Source organism: Lynx canadensis, chromosome A1 (assembly GCF_007474595.2).
Source record: "Lynx canadensis isolate LIC74 chromosome A1, mLynCan4.pri.v2, whole genome shotgun sequence".
Classification (NCBI taxonomy): Eukaryota; Metazoa; Chordata; class Mammalia; order Carnivora; family Felidae; genus Lynx; species Lynx canadensis.
The window spans coordinates 111,479,750-111,491,947 of record NC_044303.2 but is presented as its reverse complement, the minus strand read 5'-3'; the positions used below and the strand labels follow the sequence as shown (position 1 = coordinate 111,491,947).

The following is a 12,198-nucleotide window of genomic DNA, read 5'->3' as shown; positions in this document are numbered from 1 at the left end:
CCCAAGACCATGAGTCACATGTTCCTCTGACTGAGCCAGCCAGGCACACCTAATTAACCAGCTCTAAGTGTCTCATAACCCTCTTATTGTTTTTAGGACCAATGGTGGTGACACACATCCATTTATACAACTAATCTGGTCGAAGATGTCACTTTTCCATCTAGTTTTTACTCATATACATTTCAAGTCCTTGAAATTTCTGAAGTAAAAAATTCTTCATGATTCCCAACACTAAGAAACTACCATTTCTGTTTGACACTACTCAACAAACTTAAGCAAATAGTAAGGGAGATGCCAACTGGGTGAATAAAAAAAATGGCACTAACAGACACAGACATCTCATAGCCAACTCTTCCCTCTGAAATAAATTTGATAATGATCTATAATTATTAAAGCTTGGCATGTGTCAACCGACTGAATGGGGCTTTTTTTTTTTTTAAAGACACAAAAGAAGTTAACACGTACAATTGAAGACCACTAGTGTCTTCCTAGGGATTGGGAGGAAGATGACAAATCCGAGGATGCTTTTTAATCTTCTTGATTCTAGATTCATTATGGAATCAGGAAGAACATGTGCTCATCATCTTATCCTAAGTCAGGAGATACACTTAAATTACTATACTTATTCTCTATTATTCTAGTTCAAAGTAAAATGACAAAAAATGAAGACTTTGGGAGTAATGAAAAAAAAAAGGTGTATTTTTTAGCGGTGCCTGAGTCAGCAGGGCACGCAACTCTTGATCTTGAAGTCATGGGCTCAAGCCCCACACTGGATATAGTGATTACTTAAATAAATAAAACTTTTTAAAAAAAAAAGATATATATGCTTTTAATTAATATATATCCTTTCACAAGGATTAATCAATTAGACCATAAAAAAATCTTTAAGGAAATGTGATAACAAGCAAAATTAACACCTAATGTTTTATAACCTTCCAAATATGACAGTTACCAAGTTAGTTAAAAGGGTATCTATGATAGTGGGTTGCATACCGCAGTCAATTTTCAAATTTCATTTTTATACATACTAATCATGCTGTTCTAGTTTGCTTTAAAACCTTAGTTGTAGAAAATGAAAACTCAAAAGTGAAAATTTCCAATTCTGAGTTTGGTAAAAAAAAAATTTTCATAAATAAAAATTAAAATAAATATCTTCATAAATACCTTCTAAGTTCACATGTATGAATGTTAATCACTTCATCTATTACTCCATATTTAGGCTGAAGTAAAAATTAAGATACTCAACAAGATAAAATTGGCTACCTTATTCAGCTCTTATAAGTTAAAACGTGCAGACTTAACATTAGACAATTCAGTTTCTTTCATTTTATTTTTAAGACAGCTCCATTTCTCAGGACAGAACAACACAAATACAAGTCGCAGCCTTTGGGGCTGGCTGAGACCGTGTGCATCTGCTCTCCTAAAAGCAGTAGCTCAGCTCCCAAAAGAGGAATTACAAATCTTAGAAGTTAGGGAAAGGTACAGACTAGGGATTCTAATCAAACAAGAAAAGTCAATTAGTGACCATGGTAGTATATTCATCACATCAGTATTAATACAAACTCAACACTTTTAAATCAGGGAACCTGCCATTCCATTCCTAATCAAATGATTTTACAACCCTATAAAGTAAAAGAATGACATAAAGGTGTAAACTGATTTGCCTCTTTTAGAGACACTGCAATATAGATGAGAAGTTGCTTTTTTATAAGCTTCTCCTTCTGTGTTCTCCAAGCTTCATGGTACTTCAGAGCCCCAGTAATTGAGGAGTTCATGACAAAAGATAAAAGTGAAAAAGTAGACACAGAGATCTGTGAAAACTTCTCCCATTTTACTATAGGTATCCATCGATCGATTTATCACTTCAGCAGGAATTCCAGATAATAGAAGTGCAGCTGTTAGCACTGTTGTCTTTATCTTCTTTTCACCCTGTACACAGAAAGACTTAAATAAATCTTACAGCTTTCAGAAGACTACTTAAGCTCTATACATACATGATCAGTGCTGCTATTTTTGCTGAAATGATTCAAAACTATTACTGAAGTCTCAATACATCAATCAGTAATATATCAACCAACATTTACTAAGTATATAATGTGTAAAGCATATAATGCCTATCGCTAGGCAATAATGGGAAAGACACCATTCATGCTATCAAAAGTGAAAAAAAAAGCCTTAGAGGCAAGGCAAAAATAACAATTTAAGATATATACAACCGCACAAGACAAAAACAGGAAAAACATTACTACACAGGACATAAATAACTGCTAAATGAATGGCATGGATAATGTATAGCATAGTGGCTCAAAGAAGATAGAAATTAGTCCACGGTTATATGCATAAAGAAAGCACAGTGAAGATCTTATTTCAAAAGGAAGTAGAATTGGAAACTGAAAACAGGCCTTCAAGAATGAGCAAGATTTAGCTGGATAAAAATGAGAGGAGAAATCTCATTGTAAGGTAAGTCTCACGACAACAAAAGCCTGAAGAGTGACAGCCATACTAAAGGACAGAGTTATTCGTGACAGAATCATCACAACATTCTGTAGAGCTCTATCTGCCTTGCAAAGGAATTCATACTTGTTACGCATGCAGTAGGATATCATGGAACATGTATCCCCTGATAAAATTTTCTCATCTAATTTTTAGATTCAAGGCTGAATTTTTTTTTTAAAGAGTACTATTATCTTTTTTTTTTTAATCTTAATTTTTGGGAGAGAGAGAGAGAGAGAGGTCAGGGGAGGAGCAGAGAGAGAGGGAGACATAGAATTCGAAGCAGACTCCAGGCTCTGCACTGTCAGTACAAAGGCCAATGCAGGGCTCCAACTCACAAACCATGATATCATGACATGAGCCGAAGTTGATGCTTAACCGACTGAGCCACCCAGGCGACCCAAGGCTGAATTTTTATTTATCAATTTGGTTATCAACAAACCCAGTCACATGATTAAAAAACTTTTTAAATATAAAAAGCAAAGGTTACCCAAGAGAAAATAGAGCCTATGTCTACAAAAGGATTCATAGAAATTGTCAGCTGCTTTAGACATAATAACCAAAAATTGGAAACAAGATGACCATCAAGAGGAGATGAGATCAACAAATGCACACAGTGATACAATGGAATATTACTAAGAAAAAAAAAGGGGGTGTGGATGGCCTGATACACTCAAAAACATGGATGAAACTCAATATTATGCAGGATAAAAGAAGCCTTGCACAAAAAAGTATGTACAAGAATGATTCCACATATATGAAATACTAAAACAGGAGCAGCGGGCTGGCTCTTGATCTCGGGGTTTTGAGTTTGAGCCCCACGCTGGGTATAGAGATTACTTAAAAATAAAATACTTAGGGGCACCTGGGTGGCTCAGTCGGTTAAGCATCCGACTCTTGATCTCAGTGCAGGTCATGATCTCCTACTTCCTAAGCTGGAGCCTCACATCAGGCTCTGCACTGATGAGGCAGAGCCTGCTTGGGATTCTGTGTCTCTCTTCTCTCTGCCCCTTCCCCACTTGTGCGCACTTTCTCTCTCAAAATAAATAAACAAAAAAAATTTTTTTTAATAAATGAAATCTTAAAAAAAAAAGGAAAGAAAGAAGTACTAAAATAGGCAAAAACTAATCTATGGTGGGAAAAAAACAATCAGACCCTCCGGGTGTAAGGGGCTGAAAGCTGACTGAAAAGGGACACAGTGGAAATTCCTAACAGTCATGTTCTAAACCTTTAAAGGATTTGGGACTCACAGGCTGACAAAACTCACTAAAGATTTGAGCATTTTACTGTGTGAAAATTTTACCTTAATGAAAACAAGAATAACCATAAACAACCACTGAATTGTAAGGGGTAAAGCATACTGATGTCAACATCTACAACATACTTTGAAACTCATCAAGGAAAAAAAAAAGATGGACTGAAAATGGATAAATTGCATAAATCATGATAATATAACAAAATGTTACTTGTAGAATTTAGGTAATAAGTAGAAATGGGCGCTCACTGTACAATTCTTTAAACATTTCTGTCTGTTTAAAAACTGTTCCAGGGGCGCCTGGATAGCTCAGTCGGTTGAGCATCTGACTTCGGCTCAGGTCATGATCTCACAGCTTGTGAGTTCAAGCCTGGCATTGGGCCCTGTGCTGACAGCTCAGAGCCCGGAACCTGCTTCAGATTCTGTGTCTCCCTCTCTCTCTGCCCCAAACCACTGACATTCTGTCTCTGTCTCTCTCAAAAATAAACATTAAAAAAAGAATTTTTTCTTAAGTGTTCCTACAAGGGGCACCTGGCTGGCTCAGTCGGTAGAGCGTTATTCCGGATCTCGGGGTTGTAAATTCAAGCCCCATGCTGGGTGTAGAGGTTACTTAAAAATAAAATCTCTAAAAAAAAAAAAAGGTGCCTGGGTGGCTCAGTTGGTTAAGCTCTTGGTTTTAGCTCACATCATGATCTCATGGTTCGTGGCTTTGGCCCTGTGACAGGCTCTGCGCTGGCAGCATGGAGCTTGCTTGGGATTTTCTGTCTCCCTCTCTCTCTGCCCTTCCCCCACTCACTTCTGTTCACATGCACTCTCTCTCTCAAAAATAAGTGATAAACATGTAAAAAAAAAAAAAAGGAAAGAAAGAAAGAAAGAAAGAAAGAAAGAAAGAAAGAAAGAAAGAAAGAAAGAGGAGGGAGGGAGGGAGGGAGGGAGGAAGGGAGGAAGGAAGGAAGGAAGGAAGGAAGGAAGAGAGGGAAAGAAAATAAAATGAAACAAAGGGGTACCTGGCTGGCTCAGCTGCTAATGCATGTGATTCTAGATCTCAGGGTGGTAAGTTCAACCCCATGTAGGTGTGGAGATTACTTAAAAAAATTGTTTTTTATCTTAAAAAGAAAAGATACAGGAGCACCTGGGTGGCTCAGTTGGTTAAGTGTCCAACTCTTGATTTCAGGATCTCATGGTTTATGAGATCGAGCATGGAGTCGGGCTCTGCACTGACAGCTTGGAGCTGCTTGGGATTCTCTTTCTCTCTCTCTCTCAAAATAAATACACTTAAAAAAAAAAAAAGACACATCCATAAAAAAATGTTTTGTTGAGAGAAAAGTACAAAGTATACAGTAATCTCCCTTCCTTTTCTCTCCCCCATTTACCTAGTAACCCCCACACATTCCTATCACAAATAACTGCTGTTAATAGTTTCATGTAATATTTTTCCAGAGTTTATGGGATTCCTGGCTGGCTCAGATTGTGCGAATCTTGTTATCAGGGTTGTAGGTTTGAGCCCTATGTTGGGTATAGAGATTACTTAAAACTAAAATCTTAAAAAAAAAAAAAAAATCACAAAACTTCCAGTTTCTTCACACATACACAAGCAAAATCAAATATATATTATTCTCCTTTTTACGAAAAAAGCAATATACTATAGATCCTATGCTGCATTTTGTTTTCTTCTTAGTATTTCTTGGCGAGCTTACTATTATCTATACATCAGAGCTTCATCATTCTGAATGGATATGCCATAATTTAGTGAGTCATTTTATTTTTTTTTAATATTTAAAACATTTTTGGGGTGCTTGGGTGGTTCAGTCGGTTGAGCGACCGACTTCAGCTCACGTCATGATCTCACAGTTTGTGAGTTCAAGCCCCATGTCGGGCTCTGTGCTGACAACTCAGAGCCTGGAGCCTGCTTGGGATTCTGTGCCTCCCTCTCTCTCTGCCCCTCCCCCACTCATGTTCTGTCTCTCAGAAATAAACATTAAAAAAAAATTTTTTTTTTAAAGAACATTTTTATTTTAAGTAGACGCCACACCCAACATGAGGCTCAAACTCTCGGCCCAGAGATTAAGAGTCATATACTCTATTGACAGAGCCAGCCAGGTGCCCCTAATAGGTCATTTATTAGTAGACATCTTCGTTGTTTCCAAACTTTGCTATTGTAAAACTATAATCAGTGTTTAAAGAATTAATTTCTAAACAGACACTTTAATTAATTACTTTTCTTGGGGGGGGGGGGGCGAGGTCAATAAATATACATCTATATAATCAAAAAAACTAAATAAATTTTAAAATAAAATAAAATTACATTTCTTTCTTCTCTCTCTTACTTGATATATATGGCCTATTTGACTCTTCATAAATATAAGTTTCAAACCCCATTCAAAATACACATGAGGGGGTGCCTAGGTGGCTCAGTTGGTTAAGCTACCAACTTCCGCTCAGGGCATGATCTTGCATTTCGTTGAGTTCCAGCCCCAAGTCAGGCTCTGTACTGACAGCTCAGAGCCTGGAGTCTGCTTTGGATTCTGTGTGTGTGTCTCTCTCTCCCCCCCACCCCCACTCATGCTCTGTCTCCCTCTCTCTCTCAAAAAATAAACACAAATAATAAATAATAACAAATAACTAAGTAAATGACCAAGTACCTGTTTTTCAGTAAAAAAATCATACAAAACTCAATCACATAAGTGAGGTTATTTTCTCCACCATTCAAGTCCCATAAAACTGTGTATACATTTGTAAGTAAGCCAACTAGGTAAACACGAGCATTCTACATGATTCTGTAGTGCAGTTTTGGCCAAATATTTCTTGAAAATACCAGGCCCTTGACATTAAGATAAAAAGCACTGCTGTTAAGCATCTAGAAAGGAGCACAGTAAGATAAATGGCCCCCTCTTAAAATTAATTTCCTTTATTACAGACAGTGCATCACTACATTCACTAAGTAATTAAACTCAATACTTTCTCAGACAAGTACTATTCAAATTCTGTAGTTAAGTTTTTCCACCAGTCTATGGTAGATCGACATATTTGTAAAATATGATAAAAATGTTATGGCAATTTCAAATTGCTAACAAGTTTCTAATCACTCCCTCCTGAACTTAACTCATTATAAATAGAAATGAAAGTTTTAAGATCAGCATTGGTGGGACAATGACACTCTTAGTAACACTGATTCAGACCATGAGTATGACTAATTTTTTTTAAGCTCTTAGAATTATCTAATCATTAATTGGTCTAAACACATCACCCCAATTTAGAAAAAATTTTAATTTACCTTAGGAAAGTATTTGTATAGTCCCATGTATGCAAGTTGTAAAGTAAGAAACGGAGCAAATATGGACTGTGAAGACAGAAGATAAAGTTATGTATTTCCAACATTATCATTCAAATCACAACAAATCAAATTAAACTAACAGCAGCTGTAAAATTCCAAGCAAAAACATGGTAAAAAAAAAAAAAAAAAAAACAACAACAACTTAATTTTAGTGGCTGAGAGCATTCTTGTTTCTGCAGAAGGGTGAAAAAACTAAAGGGACTAGATTTCCTTATTATAAAACTTATAATTAAGTTTATAAATAAGTTTATAATTAAGCTTATAATTAAGTCCTTATTAAAAAACATGCTTCTCAAGTCACATTATTTTGATGTCCCCCAAAATGTCTTCTCTCACAAAAATTTACTCTTTAAATGATTTAGAGTATTCAGTGGTGATAGATGTGTAACACATTATGCAGTAACATCTCTCTCACCGAGAAGTAACTAACTGACAATTTCAAAGCACACATAAAGGCCCAGTACTCAAAAGATAACATGCATTCCCAGACTCTGGGGCAAGAAGTTGACTTATTAACTCTATCTCTGGCATCCAAATGACAAGCTATTCTTGTTATAGATAAAATGGCATGGTTTTCTTGCTTCTCACACAATATAATCAGAAAGATCAAAACAATAATTTACATTTATTCCTAAACGTAAAAATATTATGGAGTGAACGAGCAAACAAACATCACCAGATGGAAGTACTTAGAAATAGCAGCTGAAAATCTCATAGCAAAAAAACCCCAGAAAACCAAAAAAACCTCACACAAAAATGAGGCATAAAAATAGGACCTAACTTTCAAATCATAAAAACACAGAGCCCTCTCAATAAGAGAAAGCAGCTACACATCTCACTAAATGCTGAAAGCTAGGACAATTTAACATCAGAAAAAAGTCTGTACAACAGATTCTCACTTAAGAAAAAATGCATAAAACTGATTTTAAGAAAGGTTTTTGCCGAGTAACCTAAACTTTCATAATCTGAAAAATTTGCTTATGTACCTGGTACCTGGTAGATATTCTTTAAATGTCTAGTGAATGGAAATACTTCGAAGAGCAAGACACTAAACTATGAGCTATGGCTTTCTTCAATTCTCCCGGCACGTTCTGGTACAATAAAGACGAACTGCCATTATGATGATACTACCACATTATAAAATGCTGAGGTGCTTTCTGAACGACAGGAAAATTATGTGGTTCAGGATTATATTAAATTAAAGCTCCTGTTCAGGACCACAGCAACTGCATTTTAAGGTTTCAAATTATTTGAAAAGTGGTAATTAATCTATAGTACATGTAGATACTTTACCCTTTGGCTTTGGAAAGCAACTGCCCAGCTGTCACTGAGCGATGTGACCTTGGGCAAATGACTTAACCCCTGAGGCTTCATTCCTTCATCTATAAAACACAGAGTCCAATGATACCTAGTTCAGGAGGATGAGGTTAAATGAATTAATACATGTAAAACACTTAGAATGCTGCCTAGAATACAGAAAGAGTTAAGCAATTATTACTGGGCTCTGTATTTAACCAGGACATTTCATCTATATCTAGGTGAACAGCAGTTTATACTATATCCCCAAACAGCCACATGAATCTGGTAAACAGTAATATTGGCAATCAGTCCCACGGATTAATAGTCCTCATCACATAACCAATTTGCATTTTCCATTATGTTTCTTACCAAGTACTTGCAAACAAAAGCTCTGACTCCAAAGGCAAGAAGAGCACATCCCACCAATCTAAATATTCGAAAAGAGTCAAATTCTTCTGCTGTATTTCCATCTTCTTGATTGGGTTTCTCACTAATCAGCTGTTTCCGTAGCTTCATTGCTTCTTCAAATCTGGAGAGGTACTGTTCGAGGCCATGGCGAGAACCCCTCTGGACAGTGTCTGCTGTCAGGTCCCCTCTGTTCCGCTGCCGGAGCTCAAGGTTTACATCATTACTGCACTCAGGTGGTTTAATGAAAGAGTCCAATCTGTCTCCCAGCTGAGTCCCCTTTACCTCGGCCACATCACTTTGCTGGTCAGTAGTTCCTGTACCAACCGAATCGCCCAGCACTACTCGCTTTGAAACTGAAGGGATGGTGAGAGAGTTCAGTTTGTCACTGTCCTGCTTTGATTTTGTTTGACCTTCTTCTTCTGAGAAGAGAAATTTAGAAGCCTTATGTAGTGTATGCTGGCAAACACCTTTCACGTTAAGATTCAAAAATATGCTGCTACTGGTAGAACTCTGCAGTCTCTGAATCTAAATACTGGTTCCGCATGAAAAAATAAACTAGTTCCTTCCTCTACACGCTCAAAATACATCACTCCAGAAGAGTTTTCCTGCAAAGGACATAATCCAAATTTGGGGAGTAGAAGACTAGCAGACAAATTGGGAAAGATGGTCATGGATGGAGCAAGCCAACAAGACCAGGTTTTCATGGATAATGTATCCCAGAAGTATGACTGCACTGCCTGCTCTAGCCTATCTGGTTAAAAATATAAAATGATTAAAGCTCTTTAAAACCTGTATTTTAATATTACAATTCTGAATCCAGAGTCCTGTCAGCATAGGGTGTGGCATATCCTACAGCTACTGTTTACGTAATCCTCCCACTGTAGTGCTGGAGCCATTAGTAGGTACTTAAGCAGTTTTAGGATGCTTTTCGGGTTTAAATACAAAATAAAGCCTTTAGTGACAGAATGTTCAAAGCAAAAGAATAAAATACAGAATGTACCTCGAGAAGGGTAACAAATACATGTCTTGGGAAAGAATAAATACCCTGCTTTTAATTATTAAAGGGAGAAATGTGTTTTCTAGCTGCTGTTCTAGATGAATTTGAAAAAGCGCTTCTTACCTTTCCTAGTAGTTCTGGCTGCAAACCTGTGAACTATCTAAAAGTTCAGAGCTGTCTATCTAAAGCCCCGCAGAAATCACAAAGATTTAAGTAGCTTGCGAACAGTGACTAAGCGTCAATTACTACAGGCACTGAATGGAAACTTAGAGAACACTAGCTCATATTAAGTGTTCCATAAATAATCACATGAAAAAAATTTTTTAGGAACTCATTGTACATGCATTGGGGGAGAAATGAGGAACTCTCTCTAGGGTTAAATGCAGTTCCTGACATCAATCTTAGCACACTAAGAGAGAAGACCTCTGGTGGGCACGGCCCACTTGTTAGGGTACAAAGAATGGTCGCTCCAAATTTATTCTCCTGTTGTTGAAAGCCTGCAGATGACAGTGTTGAGGGCACTGAACACAGACACTACGATATGACTGTAAGGGTCCTAGATCCACGTAGGAAGGACTAGGGGGGCAGTTCAGTAAGCACAAGTTCCCCTGTGCCGACAGAGTAACAGCGAAAAGCAAAAGAAGGGAGATAGATACTAGGGAAGGCACTAGAAGGGAAAGCATCTGGAACGGAAAGAAAGCCAAGTATTCTTCCTGAAGGGCACAAGAGAGCAATGTAACCGGGGCGGAAAATGTGCGCCCTTCAAAAGAGGGGAGGGCGTAGGGAAAGAAGGGGGAAAAGGGGCTGTCTAGCATAACTGGGCAGAGGGCACCATGCCATAGGGCTCAGGAGCCAAGGTTTCACAACCTGGGGCGGGAACAAGGAAAATCTGAGAGCGAAACCTACGGAAAACTGAAGACAGGTACTAGAAACGTCCAGAGATTAAGAAGTGAGAACTTGAGACATCACCTAAAAAGCAGGGACAGAGGGGAGGTCAGAGAGCAGAGCTTTGTCAAAAAGATCAGCGGGGCGTTGGAGGGAAAGCAAGAACGACCCTCAAGACTCAAAGAGGTGGGCGGGAGCTGAAGGGAGATGGGAGGTTCTCACCTGCGCCACTCCCGGGCCTGTGAAAGCCCATGATCCGGTTGATGCGCTGTTCCGAGTTCATAAGCAGCTTCCTCCGCCGCAGCTCGGCCCGACGCTGGGAAGCCGACAGGCCTGAGCCCGCTGGAGCCCCCGGCCGGTCCCCGCTATCTGTCGCTACGGTCACAGGCTCCATCTTCCCCTCCATAGGTAGGGAAGGATGAAGGTGGTGCTGCAGGTAGCAGAGGCAGCGCAGATGACTTCAGGCCAGGCCGCAGGGCGGGAGCCGCCCCTCCCCCCGCCTCCCCCGCCGTAGGCCCGCCCCTCCAGAACGCCAAGCCGGAGAGGCTGGCTAAGCATGCGCGCCACCCGACAAAGCGCGAGTCTCGCGCCGCCATTTTGAATGAGGGCAGAGTGGGCCGCCCTAGTTCCTCCTGCCTGTTTTAACTATCAATGTTCTTCTCCTCCGTCGACAGGGTTCTCTGCTCTTCACGAGGACATGAAGAAAAGCGAACCCCCAAACTAACGAGAGGTAAAGGAATACAGATGAGGCCCAGACGTAGCGTAGGCTTGTGCCCAAAAGCAAAATGGAGGTTGCTGCGGCAGGCACTTGTTTCCAATGACCTTCTGCGACCTCGCTTATAGATTACGGAAATACGTAACTCGAGGAGCGACGCTTTGGGGAGAGTTGCTTTTAGGTTTTGTTTTTGTGGCTGAGACTTTCTCCTTAATGGTCTTTTTTCCCCAAGTATATACCTGTCGTGTTCCAGGCCTTGTTCACATCTTCCTTCAAGTCTTGCCTAGTGATGCTTGTCCTGTCCATTCTGTTTAAATTGCCACCCTTCTCAACACTCCGTAACGTTCTCCTTATTGTTTTTTCTTAACACTTGTAACCGATTCGCAAGATAAATGTACTTACTTTGTTTATGTCTGTTTCTCACCAGCTAGAATGTAGGCTCCAGCATTGTATATTGTTCGCAACTGCAACTCCTGGAACAATGTGAGCGTTCAGCGGGGCCCACTTACCTTAAAGCAGTGTTGAGGTCCACAATAGTATTAGGAGCCTGAGAAAATGTTTTAATTTTAATTTATTTTAAAGTCAGAAGAAAAGCATAATAATTAATATATAATAATCTGACCTGGATTATAGTCATCCTTTGCTAACACAGTCCTAAAATACGATTTAATAATGCCCGTATGGAGGAAGGAGCCCATGAAAGAAAAGTGTGTAGGGCATACAAAAGTCATAACGCAGCCCTGCATTTGTATGCAGGTGTTAATCATAAAGATAAAGTGAATGAGTAAAAGAACGAAGGAATCGAATCATCC

The 12,198-nt window shown here is 39.0% G+C and overlaps 1 protein-coding gene across 1 annotated transcript; it reads right to left on the bottom strand.

Moving 5' to 3' along the window:
* Positions 1-1,311: 1,311 nt before the first annotated feature.
* CAMLG (calcium modulating ligand) lies at positions 1,312-11,159 on the bottom strand. Its single transcript, XM_030318418.1, has 4 exons — positions 10,894-11,159; positions 8,751-9,208; positions 7,023-7,088; positions 1,312-1,929 (listed from the first exon to the last, which is right to left on the bottom strand). The coding sequence occupies exons 1-4, from the start codon at positions 11,075-11,077 to the stop codon at positions 1,738-1,740; spliced, it is 900 nt and encodes a 299-aa protein (XP_030174278.1). The 5' UTR covers positions 11,078-11,159; the 3' UTR covers positions 1,312-1,737.
* Between the last annotated feature and the right edge of the window lie 1,039 nt (positions 11,160-12,198).

Bases quoted from the DNA above. Each gene is read 5' to 3' on its own strand.
- CAMLG (XM_030318418.1), bottom strand. From the start codon at position 11,077: ATGGAGGGGAAGATGGAGCCTGTGACCGTAGCGACAGATAGCGGGGAC. The intron at 9,209-10,893 runs GTGAGAACCTCC...TTCTCTTCTCAG, and splicing joins CAGGCCCGGGAGTGGCGCAG to AAGAAGAAGGTCAAACAAAA. The intron at 7,089-8,750 runs GTAAGAAACATA...CTGTCTTCACAG, and splicing joins CTTTTGTTTGCAAGTACTTG to TCCATATTTGCTCCGTTTCT.